The sequence below is a fragment of the Pollachius pollachius genome, assembly GCF_949987615.1.
Source record: "Pollachius pollachius genome assembly, chromosome: 19".
Lineage (NCBI taxonomy): Eukaryota > Metazoa > Chordata > Actinopteri > Gadiformes > Gadidae > Pollachius > Pollachius pollachius.
The window spans coordinates 7,857,112-7,879,617 of NC_136952.1; the positions used below are offsets into that span (position 1 = coordinate 7,857,112).

The window sequence follows — 22,506 nt, forward strand, 5'->3', positions numbered from 1 at the left end:
ATACAGAGTTAATGAGAGCCCCTACTACTACTACTACTACTACTACCAACTTCGGCTTCGCTGTATGTAGAGGCATCGCTATTAAAAGACGACACACTCATATAAACACTCATAACAAACAGAAACACGCGCGGTATTTCAGTTCGTGCTGGGAAGACATGACAGTTCAGTCCGGGCGGGCGGAGTCACGGACACTCCCCGTTCCGGCCTCCCCCCGCTGTCACGCTCGCACTACCGACTCGCGGAACACCGACACACGGAGACCCGAGGAAGTGGCTGTGATTTGAAAAACAGTAGACGTGCCAGGAGGAGAACTCTTCAGAGGAACTACAGTACGACGTGCCGGTAGGGGGGGTCGCGCCAGGAGGGGATTCCGGGTTATTTCTGGAACATGGACTAGAGCCGGGAGCCGCAGATGGAAGCGCGGAGAAGTTTTCTGTGGGTCCGACTTCTGCTGCTCGGGGTGGCGGGCGCGCTGGCCAGAGAAGGTGGGTCGCCACTCTCGCTAAGGGACGCTGTTGTGAACTAAACTTCTGATTGGTTTTGAAACACTCTTGCCGTGTTTTGAGAAGACCGTAATGGACGGGGCAGGTTACTGGAAGTGTGTGTGTGTGTGTGTGTGTGTGTGTGTGTGTGTGTGTGTGTGTGTGTGTCTGTGTCTGTGTCTGTGTCTGTGTGTGTGTGTGTGTGTGTGTGTGTGTGTGTGTGTGTGTGTGTGTCTGTGTCTGTGTCTGTGTCTGTCTGAGTGTAAAGTGTGTGTAAATGTGTGTTAATGTGTGTGTGAGAGAGAGGGTATGGGGGTATGAGTGTTGGAACTCGACCCAAAGAACGAGCGTGATATTCTTGGCTCGACAATGACACACGCCACATTCCTGCGCGACTCCGCATTCGCCTCGGTATCTCTCCTGGGGCTAACCCCCCTATCCCACCCCACCTCCCTATCCCACCCTACCTCCCAAACCACTACTTGAACCTCTTCCTCCCTTACCCCTCTACCCACTGAGCCTACCCTTACCCTACCTTACTAACACCAACCCTCTCCCTCTAACCCTAACCCCAATCTGTCCCTACAGGTAAAATACCTGTCCTAGAAACATTTGCTGTTATTGTTGTTGTTGCTGTTGTGTGACCGTTGGCTCCGCGCCGTACCCAAACGGGTCAGTTGGTCAGATACCGAGGAACCTGATTGGTGACTCGTAGATTGTGACAATGGCACCTGTGCGCGCAGGCAGCGAACAGTTCGTCTCGCGTCAACAACCACAACAAACCGACAGTTGGTTCTTTGTGCGTCAAGGTCTCGTGGCGAGACAGGGAACATTGTGTGATAAGGGACAGTTTATTGTCAAGTCCTCCTCTCTCTGTGTCTAGAGTTATGCACACCCAGTCAGACACAAACAGACACACACGCACACAATTTGGACCATTGCATTTATTTCCACCTTACTACAGAATATCAAATATAACAGCACATACATTTTTGTAGATTCAAACAAATGGCACAACTTGTCAGAAGTCTGTACACGTATTAATGCAGTGCAAAAAAGCAACACACAAACAAAGCCAAATTACAGGTTAATGATTGCCGACAACACACACACACACACACACATACACACATACACACACATAGGCCTGTGGTTCTCCACGAGTGTTTGTGTCTGAGTGTGTCCCAGGGCTGTTCATATTTAAAAGCTATTGATGGACTGACAAATACATGTTACTCAGAGCAGATATTGCTGTTAAAACTGATGCTGCACTTTGTAATCCACACACTACACACTACACACACACACACACACACACACACACATACACACACACACACACACACACACACACACACACACACACACACACACACACACACACACACACACACACACACACACACACACACACAGTAGTGAGGCTGGTTGTCTGGAGGCTGTGGCTGGCCTTTGATTATTGAATTAATGATTAACTTATTGTCCCTCAACATTCTAGAAGCACTGAGTTCTGAAGCTCAGCTGTATTCTCTGTTCATGGTTCCAATGGCCGGTTCTATCTACTGGTTCTGAATGATGGATTGAAAGCCTGGTTATAAAAGCTGGCTCTAAAACCTGGTTCTAAAGGATGGATTGTTCTATATTATGGTTGCATAGGATGGATCTAAAGGCTGGTTCTATAGAATGGTTCTAAATAATGCTTATAAAGCCTGGTTCTAAAGCCTGGTACTAGTAGGAACCAACATGAGAAGTGATTGACATCATCAAATACCCAAAACCCAGATGGAGGACCTGTACTTAGTATTCACCACACAGAGAAGTTAAGGACCCTAGCGTCTAATTGCTGGAAAGTGTTCACTAGATTGGGCATGGAGATCAACATTCACGGGTTGTTGCTGCTTCCAAGAAGCATTTAGCCAGAACTTGACCTCAAAGTGGAGCTCAGACACAAGGAAGACGTTGAGATTCAGAACACCTAATCAAAAGTGAAAGTGGCCGCACAACAGAGCTGGGGAGTAAACAATAATAAAGTTCAACCGTTAAAACATGGAGGGGTGGAGTTTAAGCATGTAATAGAGTTTAAGCATGGAGTACATTTGTACCATGGATTAGTTTAAAGATAGAGTTGAGTTTAGACTTTGAGTTGAAACTTGGAGTAGAGTTGAAATATGTTGGCGATTTGAAACTTGCAGTAGATTTGAAACTTTGAGTAGATTTGAAACTTGTAGTAGAGCTTAAAGATAGAGTTGAGTTAAGACGTTGAGTTGAAACTTGGAGTAGGGTTGAAATATGGAGTAGATTTGATATATGGAGTAGATTGGAAACTTGGAGTAGAGTTAAGACTTGGAATCGATTTTCAACTTGGGAGAAGAGTCGAAACTTGGAGTGGATTTGAAACATTGAGTAGAGTTGAAACTTGGAGTAGAGTTGAAACATGGCAGTGTGTTGTCGGTTGAAGACAATGGAGAGTAGTTCTGCAGGCTTGCATCTTTTAAGCAAAGATGTGTGTGTGTGTGTGTGTGTGTGTGTGTGTGTGCGCAGGTGCATGCAGCCTACACGGCTTTGTGAGTTTGAATGGTACAGTACAGACCTGTTTCTCTGGTCGCTTGCGCAATCACTACCTGTTTGTTCTTTTAGAGATGGAATGTAATCGTGTGTGTGTGTGTGTGTGTGTGTGTGTGTGTGTGCGCGCGTGTGTGTGGCTGGGGGAAGGGGGGTGTGAAAGGTGAATCTCGGGTCTGGTTCCTGCTCTGTGAAGACCAGGAGGAGGTGCTGTTGTTGACTCCCTCCGCGACCCCGCTTGTTTACTTTCTACGACTGGGTAAACAACGTCCTGTTTGCACATGAAGCAATGGAGCTGTCGCACTCCGGAGCTCTTTCTCTCTGGCTCACTGTTGCCACGGAAACCCCTGGCCAATGTACTGTGTGTAACTTGTCGTTGAGGTAGTCAGGAGGATATTGTCTCCTAGCACAGTGCTGAAGGTCTCCATAGTGATGGTCTCTCCATATTGATGGTCCCCCCCCCAAAGCGATGGCCTCCTGGCAATGGTCTTCATCGCAGTACTCTCCATAGCATCTTTCTCCTAGCAATGGTATCCATAGCAATGGTCTCCATAACCATATCCTCAATAGTCACGGTCTCCAAAGTAATGGGGTTAACTTAACTTCCAGTCGTATGGTTTAAGAATAACATTTATTATACCTTTGTTTGGAATAATGTATAATTGATTGATTATACAGTGTTTAATAGTATTTCCTGTTATCATGTTTAATAGCATGATTTGCAGAATTATTATGACATGTAATCACATGCTGAATTAAGATGGCTAATATAGCATGTTTATGAGCAAGACTCACATGTTTAATAGCCTCCTTAATACACATCTAATAATTCATTTAGTTGTACCTATTTAAATAGCACAAAACATTTCAAAACAAACAACACTGTTACGCTCCACCCCTTCGCCCCACCCCACACCTGAAAACAAACACTGCTGAGAGACCAGCTTCTCAGCAGAGAGTAGCTTAGCATTGGCATTGTGCCAGGGCACAAATTGGTACAGCCCACTCTTGACTTCTAATGTTTACTATTTATTAGTGTAGCACAGCTAAATCCGAGGTGAAATACATGCAATATCGTTAGACACCCTCCTCATGGAGTTGGATGGGATGCATTTGGGTCAAGGTTAACACAGAGGAGGTGTGTTTGTGTTTGTGTGTGTGTGTGTGTGTGTGTGTGTGTGTGTGTGTGTGTGTGTGTGTGTGTGTGGGGGGGGGGGGGTGTTACAGTTATGCTCTGCTGTGGAGATTGGAAAGTGGCTTATCAGCATTTATATTGATAGGTAGAACAGTCTATGTGTAGCAGTTAGCACTGTCAATGATTCAAACTTCAGTGTAAATGTTTGTGCTTTTGGTTTCAGGGTGAATGGTTACAATTTCAGTGTAGTTCTTGTTTTAGCGTAAATGGTTCAGGTTCTAGTTGTGTGTGAAGTGGTCTCGTTCTGCTATCATTTTTAACAGTCTGGGTATCCATTTAAATGGTTCTGATTCTGGTCATTGTGAACCTGGTTCTGGTAGCAGTTTAAATCATCCTTTTTCTGGTTTCAGGGATCTGGTCTCAGTTCAACTGGTTCTCGTTTCAATGTAAATTCTTCTGGTTTCAGTATAAATGGGTTCGGTTCTGGTGTCAGTGTAAATGGCTCTGGTTTCAATATAAATGGTTCTGTTTTCAGTGTAACTGGTTCTGGTCTCAGTGTAACTGGTTCTGGTTCTGTTTTCAGTGTGCCTGGGTACGGACATGAAGTTGGACCTGCTCTCCAGCCTGGAGAACCACTATGAGACTCTGCGGCTGCTGTACACCGGCTGTCAGGTCGTCCACGGCAACCTGGAGATCACCCACCTCCACGGGGAGCCGGACCTCTCCTTCCTCAAGGTATCACACTTCCTCCTCCTCCTCCAAATGTCCTCCACAATTAGGGCATTTAGCAGACGCTTTTATCCAAAGCAACTTACATCGGTTAATACACACATTGACACACCGACGGCAGAGTCAACCATGCAAGGCGTCAGGAGCAGTTAGGGTAAAGTGTCTTGCTCAGGGACACATCAACACTCAGCCTGGGGATCGAACTAGCAACCTTTCGGTTACAAGACAACTGCTCTACCTCCTGAGCTAAGCCGACCCACCTTCTCCTCCTCCACACCTCCTACTGCTCCATACTTCTTCCTCCTCAACCTCCCTACCTCTTTCGCCCCCTGTTCCTCCTCGACGTCTTCCTTCTCCTCCTCCGTCCACACTTCCTCCTCTTCCTCCGTCCACTCTTCCTCCTTTTCCTCCTGCTCCTCATCAATCTAATCCTCCAAATTTCCTCTGCATACGGTTCTCTGGGGGTCATGTGATGTTGTGAAGGCCATGTGGTGGTCTGAAGGTCATACGATGTTCTGAAGGGCATGTGACAGTCATATATGAAGGTCATGTGATGTTCTGAATGTCACCTGAAAGTCATGTGACCGTCATATGAAGGTCAGGTGATGTTCTGGGGGTCATGTGAAGATCATGGGTAGGTCATGTGAAGGTCATGTGACGTCATGGGAAGGTCATGTGACGTTCTGAAGGTCACAAGCTGTCCTCCGTGTGATTGTGCAGGGCATCGTGGAGGTCCAGGGTTACGTTCTGGTGGCCGACGTGACGGTGGACCTGATTCCTCTGGACAACCTGCGTGTGATCAGGGGGAGCCAGCGCTATGGCGCCAACTACTCCCTGGCGGTTCTGAACAACACCAAGGGCCCCCAAGGCCCCGGGCTCCGGACCCTCCGTATGCGCAGCCTCACAGGTGAGGACTCGTCAAGACCGGATCAGACCGGATCTAATTGAATCAAATGGTTCTGATAGTCCTTACTTGAATCCAGTAGTGTGGGTCTCTGATCTCTAAAGATATAATTAAGTATGTGTGGATATATAACAGTATTGGGGGTAATAGTATATGATATTACGTATTGTATATAATACACTGTACTCTATGTTGAGTCGAAAGTGGCTCACGAGTCAGGCGGACAACAATCAAAGCTTACAAGCTGAATTGGAGGAGCTCCAAAAAATGTTGCTGTGTGACCACGTTTTTCTGGAATAACCACTCTAGAAAACTAGCAATGGTAGTCATATGTAATTATCATTTTTTTAATTTTAAAGTAGTGCCAAAACGTGACAATAGATTTCTATTATGCAAACACTAAATTTCACAACATGAGTACAGATCAAGTTCTGAGTCCTAGATGACAAGACTAACTAAAGCAACACAAATGGGCAAAGTAGCTCGTATATCACATATTCCTTGTTATTCATTGAAGGATGATGTTATTTAAGAAGTACTTTCGGGAAGCAGTTATTTATCTCAGAAAGGTTTTACTCTCTCACTCTCAAATGGCCTAGGGAGACGAGGATCATCCTGACATTTACATTTACATTTAGGGCATTTAGCAGAGGCTTTTATCCAAAGTGACTTACAATAAGTACATTTGTCATAAAAAGTGAAACAATATATCGCTGTCGGTACAGTAAAGATGTTCACAGAACAAAGTGCAAGTACTAACAATCGCCAGGCTAACTCATTCCCTGTATACAGCAGTGTTGGCAGCTACACAATTAAGTACTATGAATAAGAACAACATACATTAAGTGCGTACAATAAGTTGGTACATTACATGAAATATGGAGACCTCTCCTCTCCTAGCCTCTCCTCCTCTTGAGACCTCCCCTCTTCTTGAGACCTCCCCTCTTCTCCCTCTCCTCTCCTAGCCTCTCCTCCTCTTGAGACCTCCCCTCTTCTCCCTCTCCTCTCCTAGCCTCTCCTCCTCTTGAGACCTCCCCTCTTCTCCCTCTCCTCTCCTAGCCTCTCCTCCTCTTGAGACCTCCCCTCTTCTCCCTCTCCTCTCCTAGCCTCTCCTCCTCTTGAGACCTCCCCTCTTCTCCCTCTCCTCTCCTAGCCTCTCCTCCTCTTGAGACCTCCCCTCTTCTCCCTCTCCTCTCCTAGCCTCTCCTCCTCTTGAGACCTCCCCTCTTCTCCCTCTCCTCTCCTAGCCTCTCCTCCTCTTGAGACCTCCCCTCTTCTCTCTCTCCTCTCCTAGCCTCTCATCCTCTTGAGACCTCCCCTCTTCTCCCTCTCCTCTCCAAGCCTCTCCTCCTCTTGAGACCTCCCCTCTTCTCCCTCTCCTCTCCTAGCCTCTCCTCCTCTTGAGACCTCTGACACTTTTAACCAACATGATTAAAGGCCAATTCTCTTCTCCCCTTTTCCTCCTCCACTCCAACCCTCTCATGCTCCTCTATCCTCATCTCCTCTTTCTCTCCGCCTCTTCCTTTCCGCCTCCTTTCTCCTCTCCTATCCAACCCTCTGCTCTTCTCTCCTTTCCACCTCCCTTCTCCTCCTCTAATTATGGTAATGACCAGTGAGGGTAGTGTTTTCTCTCTTGTGATTGGCCGGTTTTGATGATGGAATGTATACCGTATATGTATTCATCAACCAACAACCTAAGATCCTTACAACATGGCTGATGACACGATGTAATGTGTGTGTGTGTGTGTGTGTATCAGAGATCCTGCTGGGCGGGGTGTACATGTGGGGGAACCTCCAGCTGTGTTTCCCGAACCCCCAGAAAATCCTGTGGAGGGACACGCTGGATCAGCAGAACACCCACAAACACCAGTTAACCCTGCAGGCCAGCGCCGCAAACTGTAAGTACACCTGGTTACTGTGTGTGTGTGTGTGTGTGTGTAATGTGTGTGTGTGTAATGTGTGTGTGTATGTGTGTGTGTTTCAGGTCCAATGTGTAATTCTGTGTGCCTCGAGAAATGCTGGGGCGAAACCTTTCAGGACTGTCAGATTGGTGAGTTTTGATTGGTCCACAGCCACTTCCTTATTAATAAAGCACTTCTTATCTTATCTTATAGGTGTATGATTCACTTTGCTATTATTCTCTCTCTCTCTCTCTCTCTCTCTTCCTCCCTCTCCCCTTCAGAAACCCATGTCGATTGTACAGCAGGGTGTCTGCGCTGTAAGGGTAAGCATGCCAGTGACTGCTGCCACAAGCAGTGTGCTGCTGGATGCACCGGACCCAAGGACTCTGACTGCCTGGTACATACACACGCATGCACGCGCACACAACACACACACACAGTAAATAACTCAACATGCTTCTGCGTGGTTTGTCTGAATCCTTTGCACACCCACACAGTTTTTAAATCTATACATCAACGCAGCCTACCCAACCAATGTGCGCAACCTCTGTGGATGAGCAGATCACAAACAAATGTCAAAGGTAGAGCAATGACAAAAATTCAGTGTTTATTAGAATCAAAGCCAAACTATGTTGGCTGTAGCCTGCAACTGATAGGTTGCGCACGCAGCCCAGCTCGTCAATTCACCAATCAGGTGTCTGGGACGTCTAGGTGCACGGCGTGTTGCCGCGATGCCTTGGATTTGATCCACGTATGTTTTGATCCATGTGTGTGGCACGACTCCGCAGCCATGGTCGCCCAGGTCGTGTTGATGCTGAAGCCACCTGCTTGTGTTGCTAACGTGCTGTAGTCACTCGAGCATGCATAGACCTTTACCCCTCTAATGCATGCACAAGGCAAACAAACATGCAGGGTCTGAAACACACGCAAACCACCGCAAAGACCACCTACACTTTACACACATAAACACGCACACAAAGAAAACCGGGCACCTAGCAACACACACACACGCACTTACACACAGCACATATTCCACTATCGGTGGTGCGTGACAATATTCAGAGGGAGTTTCTTCCGATAAGCGATAACATCAGTCTATTTACTGATCAAATCACATCCATGCAATACCTCTGTATTTACTCAACTGCTGTATTTCATCAATTCAACATTAAAGAGGTCAGACTGGACTTGAACTTCTCAGACTGTAGAACCGGGGTTCACCACCATTTTGGAAGAAAAAAAATCGAAACACACTTAACACGCATACTTATACGTGGTTCCCTAGACCATGACCATGTGTCTCTCCGCAGGCGTGTCGTTACTTTAACAACAACGGCGTGTGTAAGGAGCACTGCCCGGCACCGACCACCTACGTGCCGGCCACCTACCAGTCCATACCCAACAAGGACAAGAAGTTCAGCTTCGGTGCCACCTGCATCAAGACCTGCCCTCGTAAGCACCGCCCGACGCTGAATCAACACTTCTGCGTGTCCCTCGCTATGCAAAGGTCCATGTCGGGACCTCGAAGACAGGACACAGACCTTGACTAGAGTTTAGAGCTAACTGTTGGGGCACTGGCGAACGATGGCAGTGTATTGCAAACAACTGAAGATGACGTGTTTAGATTTAGCGAAATTGTATATTTTCAAAACTGCTATTAAAACTACTGGTTAAACTGGGAGCTGAGCAGTACAACAAAAGAGACCTAACCCTGTGTGTGTGCGTGTGTGTGTGTGTGTGTGTGTGTGTGTGTGTGTGTGTGTGTGTGTGTGTGTGTGTGTAGATAACTACCTGACCATGGAGGCGGCGTGCACCATGGTGTGTCCCAAGGCCAACTACGAGATGATCATCCTCAACGCCGACGGCTCGGAGAGTCAGAAGTGCGAGAAGTGCGAGGGAGAATGTCCCAAAGGTGGGTCTATGTTAACGCAGTCAGCGTTCTGATTCTAACCGCACCTGTTTGTAAGGTGGGTAACGTGTTTAAAAACCTGCAGGTCATCAGGGGAAGGATGCTTTTCAAGTAAGACTGCCTGTCTGCCTGTCTTTCTGATTAGCTGACATTTTAGTTTCCTCTGTCTGTTTTTGTGTCATGTCTTTCATTTTGAGTAGCTAATCATTAGCTGTCTATTCTCGCTCTCGCTCTCTCTCTCTCTGTCCATGTTAGTGTCAGTAGCATGCTAATGACTCTTAGCTCTGTGACAATGCTCATCTATTCACCTTTCACCTGTCCTAAGTGTGGTTCAGCCTGTTGTTGAAACCAGACCAACCAGTTCTACAGCTCACGTTTTGAAAAGTTCATTTTTTCCAACTCTTCTGACCTGGGTTGTTTAGAATGTTTTGAGTAGTAGTAGTAGTCACAGTGTGTGATGTTGTAGTAGTAGTAGTAGTAGTAGTTGTAGTAGTAGTAGTAGTAGTAGTAAAAGTCCTAGTCACAGTAGTAGTAGTAGTCAAAGTGTGTGATGTAGTAGTAGTAATAGTAGTAGTTTAATGTTTAGTAGTAGTAATAGTACTAGTAGTAGTTTAATGTGTAGTAGTAGTTTTATGTGTAGTAATAGTACTAGTAGTAGTAGTTTAATGTGTAGTAGTAGTATAATGTTTAGTAGTAGTAATAGTAGTAGTAGTTGAATGTGTAGTAGTAGTTTTATGTGTAGTAATAGTAGTAATAGTACTAGTAGTAGTAGTTTAATGTTTAGTAGTAGTAGTATTAGTAGTTTAATGTGTGTGTGGTTTTGCAGTGTGCTATGGCCTGGGGATGGGCAGCCTCCAGGGCGTTACCATGGTAACATCCTCAAATGTGGAGCAATTCAACAGCTGCAAGAAGATCTTCGGAAGCCTTGCCTTCCTCTCCCAGAGCTTTACAGGGTGAGACATCTGCCTGTGACATCACCTCTACATCACCACCATATCACAATGATGTTACACTGAAGAAAAAATCACAACCCGCTTATTAACCTGCCATTATAAAATTGTGTGTAACCCCGAAAACTGCAATTGCTTGGATATTAATAATTACATTTCATATGAACAAGATTTCAAGATTTGCAGGCCATCATCATTTTAAGCTGTCCTTTAGTATTTGCCTTACTTGTTGCCAGCTTATTCATCATGCCTGTCTATTATTGGCAATGCATTTGGATTTATGAACCAAACAACAAAATGCATAGTCAATTCTGGACAGTATAGCATGATAGGCTTTTATTATTAAGGCAAAACACTGGCGAAAAACAGAAAACTAGAAAAGTTTTTTAAGTTGATTTTAACTTCAAATCTTCAAATAACACGCATATTTTAAGTACAGCAAAAAGGCAGATCCGTAACCGCCTACACCAGCAGTTTTAGTCTGGTCATTTGGGCCAACTACTCAATCCACTTACCTCCAGTTGAGACATCAGCCTCTGAGATCACAGTGCCTCCCCCATCTAATGAGATATTAGCATATATCTATGACATCACTCTGGTCCAGGGTTTAGGACACGTACTGAACAAAGTGTTTTAATAATATGTTAAAAATATTTAGTAATATGTAATTTATTGTATAAATTATAACATTCCTCACCCAAAAGAGTCATGTCATGAAGCCACTCCTGCAATGCCATGTGTGTGCACTAAAAGGACAGGCAGACAGGCAGACAGACAGACAGACAGACAGACAGATTCCAGCTTCTGTTTGTGCGGAACTTTCCAGATTCCTTAGAATCACCAGAGAGAGAGACATTCTGAAAACCTGAACAACAGGAATATCTGATAATCTAGTCAAATGGAGGGGGGGGTGGGAGAGAGAGAGAGGGAGGAGAGTATGCGGGAGGGAGGAGAGAGAGAGACAACATCATCAGTCTGCAACATCAACTCTATTTCTGCTAAATAAAATACGAAAACATTAGACCATCTGCGTCTTTGGTCCATCCCTATTGGTCAAATTTGGAAAAATTGCGAACAGATTCTGGAGCAATCCTCTTTTATATTCGTAAAATATCCAAGCATGACGGCACCCCTTACACTTTTCCTTTCAGAGACCCGAGCAGCAACACGTCAGGTCTGACCCTGGACCAGCTCACACCGTTCCACAACCTAGAGGAGATCACTGGTATGACCCGTTCCACAGCCAGCTGTTATTTATATTATTTATTTATTAGTTACCTATATTTATATTATCTATATTTTCATTTATCATTTGAGATTATTCATACGTTAGTGCTAATATTATTTATTGTTTTATATTATTTATATCATTCATCTATCTATCTATCTATATTATCTATATGGTATAAAGGATCTATTACTATATTTTTGATATTCTGAATGTATACAGGCTACCTGTACATTGAGGCGTGGCCGGAGGAATGGAGCGACATCGGCGTGTTTAAAAACCTGCAGGTCATCAGGGGAAGGATGCTCTTCAAGTAAGACTGCCTGCCTGTCTGTCTCTCTTTCTAGCTGAAAATGTTGTTTCCTCTTTCCTCTGTCTGTTTTTGTCTCATGTCTATCAGTTTGAGTAGCTAATCATTATCTGTCTTTTCTCTCTCTCTCTCTCTCTCTCTCTCTCTCTCTCTCTCTCTCTCTCTCTCTCTCTCTCTCTCTCTCTCTCTCTCTCTCTCTCTCTCTCTCTCTCTCTCAACCCCCCCTCCCTCCTCTAGGGGGGTGTTCTCCCTGGTTCTCCAGGACCTCAACATCACCTCGGTGGGCTCGCGGTCCCTCCGCAGTGTGAGCGGGGGTCTGGTTCTCATCCACAACAACAGCCAGCTTTGCTACACGTCCTCGCTGCCCTGGGATACGCTGCTGCACCCCAGCCAGGGGCCCACCCGCATCCTCAGCCTGAACAAGGACCCCCAGCTCTGTGGTGCGGGCCCCTGACTCCGCCCCTCTTTATTAGTGTGTGTGTGTGTGTCTGTTGGGGTCGGAATCTTTATGTGTAAACATAATTATTATATTTATAATGATATATTTGCGTCATATAGTGTGTGTGTATAATGTGCATGTATACTGTTTGTGTGTGTGTGTGTGTGTGTGTGGAATGTGCTTATATATACTGTATTTGTGTGTTTGGAGGAGATGGGCTGGCTGTGTGTGTGTATGTTGAGGTCTGAATCTTTATGTCTAAACATATTTATTATATTAAGAAGTATATATGTGTGTGTGTGTGTGTGTGTATATGTGTAATGTTTTTATATACTGTATTTGGGTGTCCAGAGAGGCAGGGACGCGTGTGCCACCCTCTGTGTAAGGGGGGCTGCTGGGGCCCGGGCCCCCTGCAGTGTGTCTCCTGCAGCGCCTTCGAGAGGGGCCTCGAGTGTGTGGAGCGGTGTAACCTCTACCAGGGGTGAGCCTTCCCCTTTTGACCCCTGACCCCCGACCCTGACACAACCCTAAAGCCTACCTCATCTCGGACACAGCAGTCGTACTATGTTAGAGCAAAACCCTTGGGGGGGGGGGGGGAGACCCAAACGCTCCAACATAAGCTTGTCATGATGTGTGAACTTTTGCCACCTGCATTGACTCTGTTTGAACAATCTGCCGTCAATAATCAGTCATAGCACGGATATGTATGGTCACAGTCAGACGTCTAAGTGGTGGGGGGGTGGTGTGTTGCAGGCCTATGCGGGAGTACGAAAAGGACAAGGTGTGCGGTGCCTGTCACTCAGAATGTCGACCAATCAACGGCTCCGAGTCATGCTATGGCCCGGTAAGATGAATGTTTATTTGTTGATGTTCAGCAAGGACACGTTTAAATAACCCTGACGCTGAGCAAACACTGTTCGTATGATAATTATAGTCTAAATCACAATAATCCAATTACCGGTATACACAATTAAATAAAAAATCCAGTTATGATTAAACTTTCTGAATACATCCTGATAAACCGTTATCGAGATATTCATTTTATCTCAGGAACGTCAATTTAAGTGTCTCCTCTGTCTGCTTGTGTGCGTGTGTGTGTGTGTGTGTGTGTGGCGCAGGGTGCGGACCAGTGCAGGGAGTGTTTGAACTTCCAGGACGGGGAGGTGTGTGTGGAGCGCTGCCCCAGCGGGGTGAAGGAGGAGCAACACACCGTCTGGAAGTACAGCAACGCCTCGGGGCACTGCCTGCCCTGTCTGACCAACTGCAGCCTCTCGTAAGCACGCACGCACGCACGCACGCACGCACACACACACACACACAGCCACGCACTAGACACTGTCGAACCAACTGCAGCCTCTCGTAAGCACGCACGCACGCACGCACGCACGCACGCACGCACACACACACACACACACACACACACACACACACACACACACACACACTAGACACTGTCGGACCAACTGCAGCCTCTCGTAAGCACGCACGCACGCACGCACGCACACACACGCACACAAGCCACTAGACACTGTCGGACCAACTGCAGCCTCTTGTAGAAACACACACAGACAGACAGACAGACACACACACTGTCTGACAAACTGTAGCCTCTCCTAAGAACACACACAAACACACTGCCTGCCCCGTCTGACCACCTGTATTCTATGATAGAACACCGTCCCACTCCCTGTCTGTGTTCCAGGTGTACTCTGATGGACGAGCGCGGGTGTCCTGTTCCCACCAATACCGGGTGAGTCTGACCATCTGTGATGTAATAACTATGCTCAACCAATCATAGTTCAATATGTTAACAGAGTTAGAGATGCTTCTAAAAAAGTGTCTCAAAATGGTATGGGTGTACATGTTTATGTTTGTGTGTATAGATCTATATATATATATGTGTGTGTGTGTGTGTAGTCCAGGGACTACCATCGCGGCGGCCCTGGGCGGGGTGGTCCTCTTCCTCATCCTGCTGGCGCTGCTGGTCTTCTACCTTCGTCGCCAGCAGAAGCTCCGCAAGAAGGCCACAATGCGGCGCCTCCTGCAGGAGCACGAGGTGAGAGGCAGCGTGGGACATGCAGTCCGTCGGCTGCATGTCACATGCTGGTGACTCCAAAAGGTCTCTCCCTGTTCTCCTTCTGATTTCTGCCCATGATATCAATGTCCGAGTTTGTATTATTTGTCTTTGTAAAAGTGTCTTTGCGTCCCTAGTGAATACTATAAAATGTATTAATATTAAGACAATTATTCTTATTATTTATTTTTGATTATTATAGTGATTATGATAACATGAGGTGTACTGTACACGTAGGTTGGGAACCACAGCTCTAGACACTTGCTAGTGAGTGTAGACACGGGTGTCAGCTGTAGTTTTTCTGAGGCAGCCCTCTGACCCGCTCCCTGTGTGTGAGCAGCTTGTGGAGCCTCTGACTCCCAGCGGCGCGCTGCCCAACCAGGCCCAGATGCGCATCCTTAAAGAGACGGAGCTCAAGAAGGTCCGAGTGCTCGGGTCTGGGGCGTTCGGCACTGTGTACAAGGTGAGAGAGGGAGTGGTGTGTGTGTGTGTGTGTGTGTGTTCAGGGTTTGTCTGTGTGTTTGTGAATGTGTGTGTGTGTTCAGGGTTTGTGTGTTTGTGAGTGAGTGAGTGATGCAGGCCAGCCGGTTTGTTTCTCTCCTCACCATGTGTTGTGCATGTGTGTGTGTTACAGGGTGTGTGGGCTCCAGACGGAGAGAGTGTGAAGATCCCCGTGGCCATCAAGGTGTTGAGGGAGAACACATCTACCAAGGCCAACAAGGAGATCTTGGACGTAAGATCTCCCTTCCCTCCTCACTCACTTATAATTCAAAACAGCCTTGTAGTGACTGCAGACCTATGATGCTACTTAAAGTGGATCAAGAGACATTTCATTAAGGAGCCAGTAGGGGTTAAGGGTCATCTTGCACTAGGATGCCTACACATTGGGGATCGAACCCAAAACCTTTCAGCTGGCGGTCCGACATCCTAACTGTTAGTTCACACCAAAAGCGGTGCGAGTATTCGCACTCTACTGACCTTTGTACTGATTCCTTGTTTTTCAGAGTACTCCTGACTCTGAAAAACAGACAGATATTTTATTTTTCTTAAACCTAGGTTGTGCAGCACCTTGCACTTTTTTTCAGTTACTCCATTTTTACTTGTCTGTTCTGTGTAAAGCCCAAAGCGTGAGTTGGGGAAATTTTGTTTGTAGAACTAGAGTCATACTCTTTCAACAAAACAAAGCACACGGAGCTTGAATGTAGTGGCAACGTTTGCTCGCTTCAAATAAGAAACGGGTATATTTTGGATAGGAACATGTAAAGACATTATTTTCTGCGTTCGTCCCGGCTCTTACGTGATGTGCCTTAAATCACTCTGGATTAAAGGTGCATCTGCTAAACGACGAGATGAAGGTATAAAGTCAGTCCAACAGTTAACCCGGCCCCTTCCTCGTTCCAGGAGGCGTATGTGATGGCGGGCGTGGCCAGTCCCTACGTGTGCCGTCTGCTGGGGATCTGCCTGACCTCCACGGTGCAGCTGGTCACCCAGCTCATGCCCTACGGCTGCCTGCTGGACTACGTCCGCGAGAACAAGGACCGCATCGGCTCACAGTTCCTCCTTAACTGGTGTGTCCAGATCGCCAAGGTAACCGTGACGACCGGCGCATGATCCACCTCGTCGGCATCGTTATGAGAATCATACCAATGAGAATAACAGAAGCTATCCTCTATGGCCAATAGACTACTACCCTATACCACTAGGAATTATGATCTATTATCATATCTGAGCAATGCAAACAATGCATCTGAGATGCATTGTTTTAATAATAACTTGATGTAATGTGTGTATTGATATGGATGTACTGTTTAATAATGTATTAATGGAATGTGTACCTGTGTATTGACATCTGTATATAATGTTTCTGACAGGGTATGAGCTACCTTGAGGAGGTGCGCCTGGTTCACAGGGACCTGGCAGCCAGGAATGTTCTGGTGAAGAACCCCAACCATGTGAAGATCACAGACTTTGGCCTCGCCAGACTGCTGGACATCGATGAGACAGAGTACCAGGCAGACGGAGGGAAGGTCTGTCTGAAAGCTATATATATTATAAATGTATACATCTTTCTATAGGCTCTGTACCCACTGTGTGTGTGTCTGTGACTGTGTGTGTGTGTGTGCGCTGTTTCCTGACATATGATTGGTTCTTTCAGGTGCCAATCAAATGGATGGCCCTGGAGTCTATCCTTCACAGGAAGTTCACCCACCAGAGTGACGTGTGGAGCTATGGTACAACCCCATCAATAGTATTATTATTATAATGTACTTTTTCACTTCGTCATAGACCAAAAATCTTTCTTTGTTTAAGCACCATGGTCTTGTCGCTATGGTATCAGTGCTGGTTACCACGGTGACCGGCTACTGTCACCGTGGTAACAGGCGGCAAACGCCATGGAAACAGGCTGCGGTCACCATGGTAAAAGCCTGTGTTTGTGTGTTTGCCGGTACCTTTTCCAGGTGTCACAGTGTGGGAGCTGATGACGTTCGGGGCCAAGCCCTACGACCTCATCCCGGCGCGGGACATCCCGGACCTGCTGGAGGGGGGCGAGAGGCTCCCCCAGCCCCTCATCTGCACCATCGAGGTCTACATGATCATGGTCAAATGTACGTCGTCTAACCCTGTTCCACAGGCTCCTACTGCCCCGTACCTGGGGGGGTCGGGACCCTGTTCCACATGCTCCTACCGTCCCCGTACCTGGGGGGTCAGGACCCTCTACTGTCCCCGTACCTGGGGGGTCAGGACCCTCTACTGTCCCCGTACCTTGGGGGTCAGGACCCTCTACCGTCCCCGTACCTGGGGGGTCAGGACCCTCTACCGTCCCCGTACCTGGGGGGTCAGGACCCTCTACCGTCCCCGTACCTTGGGGGTCAGGACCCTCTACTGTCCCCGTACCTGGGGGGTCAGGACCCTCTACCGTCCCCGTACCTGGGGGGTCAGGACCCTCTACCGTCCCCGTACCTGGGGGGTCAGGACCCTGCCTTTGGTGGCCTGCTGCGCCGATCCTAAAGATGAGGTCACAGGCTGAACATTACTAGTGGAGGCGTGTCTACAGCAGGCCCAGCTGATTGGTGTGATGTGTGCGACTGACAGGTTGGATGATCGACCCAGACAGCAGGCCGCGGTTCCGAGAGCTGGTCAACGAGTTCAGCCTCATGGCTCGCGACCCGCCCCGCTATGTGGTCATACAGGTAGGAGGGCGGGGCTCGTGGGGGTCACCACCCTGTGGGAGAAGCATTATTTAAAATGAATAAAGTTCTCTTCACATCATTGTACATTGTAACGACCCCAACCATGCCCACCTCCCTCCTCCCTCCTCCCTCCTCTCCTCCTGCTCCTCCTTCCTCACAACCACTACCTCCCTTCTCTCCCTACACTTTCATCCCTATCTCCTCCCTATCTCCTCGGAGCCGTCCCTGTCTCCCCCTCCTGCCACTTCTCCTCCACCTCCGACTCCCTTCTCTCCACCACCTCCTCCCTCCTCTCCTCCCCCTCCGACTCCCTACCTCCCTCCTCTCCACCACCTCCTCCCCCTCCCACTCGCTACCTCCCTCCTCTCCTCCACCTCCTCCCTCCTCTCCTCCCCCTCCCACTCCCTACCTCCCTCCTCTCCACCACCTCCTCCCCCTCCCACTCGCTACCTCCCTCCTCGCCTCCACCTCCTCCCTCCTCTCCTCCCCCTCCCACTCCCTACCGCCCTCCTCTCCTCTCCTCCACCTCCTCCCTCCTCTCCTCCCCCTCCCACTCCCTACCTCCCTCCTCTCCTCCCCCTCCCACTCCCTACCTCCCTCCCACTCCTCCCGCTCCCACCAGAACGAGGACCAGAGGAGCCTCACCTTCCCGGTGGACAGCCAGTTCTTCCGGAGGCTCCTGGAGGAGGAGGGCCCGGACATGAAGGACCTCCTGGACGCGGAGGAGTACCTGATCCCCCAGCCCAACATGTTCGCCCGCACCCAGGGGGACGGGGTGTCCACCGCCGGACACTCCAGGCACCACTCCTACCGGGTCAGTGGGTCCGTGACGTCACCATCACCTCCAATGGGATAGTAGGTCCGTTAGATTACTAGTTTGATTACTAGTCCCCCCGAGCCAAGTCCACAAAGTGGACTTGGCTCGGGGGGGGACTAGTAATCGAACTAGTAATCTATCCCAGTGAGAGTCTCAAAGGGCTTCACCGGCCACATTACAGGATGCCCCCCCCCCCTCCAAAACCTAAGTGATCTAAAGGACAAACTTCCTAAACCTAGAGGGAAGTCTCCAGCCTAGAGGACCCATAGTTGAGCAAGACGCCCTAACCCCTACCTCTATCTGAATCAACACTACTCCTACAGTGTTTATAGATGGATAACCCCAGCTTCCCCCCCCCCCCCCCCCCCCCCCCCCCAACAGAGTACAGACCAGGGCCTGGATGGGGAGCCCCCTATTGGCAGCGCCTGCACCATGTACTCCTCCATGAGTACCCTGGGTCGAGGCCAGTACCCCACCCTGCCACTAGGGGCCAGCCCCTCCAACGGCGGCTGGAGCTCCCAGTACCCCACCCTGGCGCGCAGCCCCTCCTCCGGAGACCCCTGTGACTCCGTCTTCCTGGACGACGCCACGGGGACGCCGGCCAGTCCCGGGCGCTACCGTCAATGCGACGGCGGCTGCCACGACGACCTGATGGAGACGGACGGCCCGCCCGGCGCCCATCTCCCACCTCAGCATCACCAACCTCCTCATCTCCATCACTCGCTGCCCCGGCGGCATCAGGGGCACCACCAGAACCACGCCAGCCCAGGTGAGAGGACCCGTTCTGTTCTGGTACTAGAGGAAAACATTCTAGATACTAAAACGATACGATTACATGACCGTGAATGTGTACTGGTTATACAATTTATATATAATAATATAATATTAAACCCCTCTCTCACTTCCCTGCTCCCCTCTGTTCCCTTCTCCTTCCCTCCTCGCTCCTCTTGCTCTCTATTTTCCCTTACTCCCCCCCCCCACCTTCTCCTCCTCTCTCATCCTCCTCTCTCGTCCTCCTTCGTCACCTCTCTACCCCCCCCTCTCCTCCTACCTTCTCCCCTTCACGTCCTCCTCTCTCGTCCTCCTCTCTTGTTCTCCTTCGTCACCTCTCTACCCCCCCCCTCTCCTCCTACCTTCTCCTCCCCTCCACGTCCTCCTCTCTCGTCCTCCTCTCTCGTCATCCTTCGTCACCTCTCTACCCCCCCCTCCTCCTACCTTCTTCTCCCCTTCACGTCCTCCTCTCGTCCTCCTCTCTCGTCATCCTTCGTCACCTCTCTACCCCCCCCTCCTCCTACCTTCTCCTCCCCTTCACGTCCTCCTCTCGTCCTCCTCTCTCGTCATCCTTCGTCACCTCTCTCTCCCCCCCCCCCCCCTCCTCCTACCTTCTCCTCCCCTCCACGTCCTCCTCTCTCGTCCTCCTTCGTCACCTCTCTCCTCCCCCCTCCTCCTCTCCTCCTCCTCTCCAGAGTACGTCAACCAGGAGGCCCGTCAGGTGCGGCCGGCGGTCCCTGACCGGCCCAGCACGCTGCCCCGTAAGACCCACCGCTCGGAGCCCCGGCACCTCCCCAACGGCCTGGGCGCCAACGGCCTGGGCTCCGGGCACAGCGTGGAGAACCCCGAGTACCTGGTCCCCCTGGGGGCCCCCAGCTCCCCCGCCTTCGACAACCCCTACTACCTGGACCTTCTGGCCGGAGCAGAGGGGCCTGGGGTCAGGCCAGGGGAGGGGAGGCAGCTGAACGGCTACGCCACGCCCACAGCGGAGAACCCTGAGTACCTGGGCCTGGCTGACACCTGGACCGGACACACCTGAGGAGGGGGTGGGGGGGTGAACCAGAGGTGAAAATGTGAAATTTGGTACCGAGTGTGTGTGTGTGTGTGTGTGTGTGTGTGTGTGTGTGTGTGTGTGTGTGTGTGTGTGTGTGTGTGTGTGTGTGTGTGTGTGTGTGTGTGTGTGTGTGTGGAGTTATTGTCAGCCAATAGAAAAGCATTCACAGAGGACAAGTAACACTAAAAAGATCAAATTCCTGCTACCAATCAAAAACTTTCGGAATCTGAAATCTGAGTTTTTTGAGGGGTGATTTGACCTCTGGACTCAAAGATCTATCGACGTTTACAGCCTCTAGCAGCTCAAGGGTTCTCATGAATAACTGGTGGAGTACTGTGTCACTGGAGGTGTTTTCATTGTCTTTCTAACAATCCTTATGATTATGTTTTTGTAACCGTGCGATGTGATTGGGTTGAGCCCTTCTGCCTCCTCAGCCAATCAGAGTGATTTGAGGGGTCCGCAAGCCGTGAGCAGAATAACGATAATGTCGCCCTCTTGGCTCAAAGGAACTTTGTCTCGGCAGAAAAAAAGGACCCTGGGGCCCATCTGTGCCATGGGAGAGCACACAGACTTGTGTGTTCTGTGTGCGTGTGTGCACTTGTGCGTGTTTGTAATTTGAACAAGGGCTTTACATGGTAAAATACTTGATGGAGATGTCTCACTTACATATGAGCACCCTGATGCAGAACTCTTGCTAGCCTGATAACACCCTAGCTAGCATTTTGGCACCCTGATGGGGAGATAGCAGGATGGCAAGCTAGCATTATGGATCCTAGCAAGCATGATGGAATCCGAGGTAGCATGATGGCAGCCTAGCTATTATGATGGAATGCAGGCAGAATATATGTGGATAGACTCAGAAATACAGGGCCTACTTTGAGGCTAGTCAGTAGTTTACTAGAGAGTTTACGCATGGTACAAACACACCGGAAATGGGGGTTTCTATGTGGATGTAGACCCAGCCCCTCGCACTCACACTACACCCATCATACACCAGCCACGCCCCCTCATACACAATCCACGTCCCACCGCTAGGACTCACGTGACTCTGAAGCCCTGACTGGTGTCTGATCTCCATTTATACAAAACCCTATTTTGTACGTTTTCTGTGACTTATCGTGTTTGAAGGTTTATCTCTGTGTGTGAATATTTTTTTATGTTTTAAGGTTTGATTGTACGAAATAAAGTGTAAAAAGGTTAGCAAGTAATTTGATTAAACATTGACTCTTGTGGAAAAAGCAAATACATAAGAAACAATTTTATGAAGAAAGCATGTATAAATTGTGATGTTTCTATTCTTTGTATGCATTACATTTACTTTTTAAATACAAGGGAAAGTTTGCGATGGTTGTTATTCCTGGGTTTTCTTGTGCGACTACTATGGAAATGTTCTGAAATCAGAAGGGCCTTTTCTGCCATCTTGTGGTAGTTATAGGAAATACAAATAAGTAACGTTTAGGTATTATGTTCGAGACTGTTGGTGGGTATAAGGTGAAGGTGTCAGGAACAGCCAACTTTATCTCTTTAGCCTAGGCCTACATAATATTTTGTAAATGGAAGGAAATTGTTTTATTTATTTTAATATCTAAATTTCTTTAGCCCTATCCATTTTGTAACCATTTTCTACATTTGAAAAACATTAAATGTCAGAGGGCAGCATAGCTCTGGATTTACTTTCATAGGATTCATAGGAAACAATCTTCGCTATAGATCTTATAGTTTAATATTGAATATAATAAATGTTATTAACCTGGCCTCTTATACTCTATACCAGCATTCCGTGTATATGTGTACTGTTCCTACATTTCTGGTTTTCAATCAAAAGCTTTATTCAAGAGCAAAAACACTGAGAAGTGACAGTTTATTTCAACTGTCCACTTATAACAGGGTGTGCTAAAACAGAAGTGTTTCAGCTTCAAACGATGCAAGCACAATATTTTTGCACATACGTTTTCGGGATATCCTATTTGAGAATAAGATGATCCTGAACACAATCACTGACCGGCCACCACCAAAGCCCCCAGATATGCCTTCATATAAATGACTA

General features: G+C 48.2%; 1 protein-coding gene across 1 annotated transcript; it reads left to right on the forward strand.

Annotated features, from left to right (window-relative positions):
• Positions 1 to 244: 244 nt before the first annotated feature.
• Positions 245 to 21,806, forward strand: erbb2 (erb-b2 receptor tyrosine kinase 2). Its single transcript, XM_079756347.1, has 27 exons — positions 245 to 488; positions 4,766 to 4,917; positions 5,632 to 5,818; positions 7,573 to 7,713; positions 7,800 to 7,865; positions 7,998 to 8,113; positions 9,027 to 9,168; positions 9,500 to 9,628; positions 10,452 to 10,578; positions 11,727 to 11,800; positions 12,026 to 12,116; positions 12,351 to 12,553; positions 12,904 to 13,033; positions 13,306 to 13,396; positions 13,671 to 13,825; positions 14,255 to 14,302; positions 14,470 to 14,608; positions 14,967 to 15,089; positions 15,261 to 15,359; positions 16,028 to 16,213; positions 16,498 to 16,653; positions 16,782 to 16,857; positions 17,086 to 17,232; positions 17,720 to 17,817; positions 18,440 to 18,631; positions 19,016 to 19,403; positions 20,101 to 21,806. The coding sequence occupies exons 1-27, from the start codon at positions 416 to 418 to the stop codon at positions 20,442 to 20,444; spliced, it is 3,873 nt and encodes a 1,290-aa protein (XP_079612473.1). The 5' UTR covers positions 245 to 415; the 3' UTR covers positions 20,445 to 21,806.
• The last annotated feature ends 700 nt before the right edge of the window (positions 21,807 to 22,506 follow it).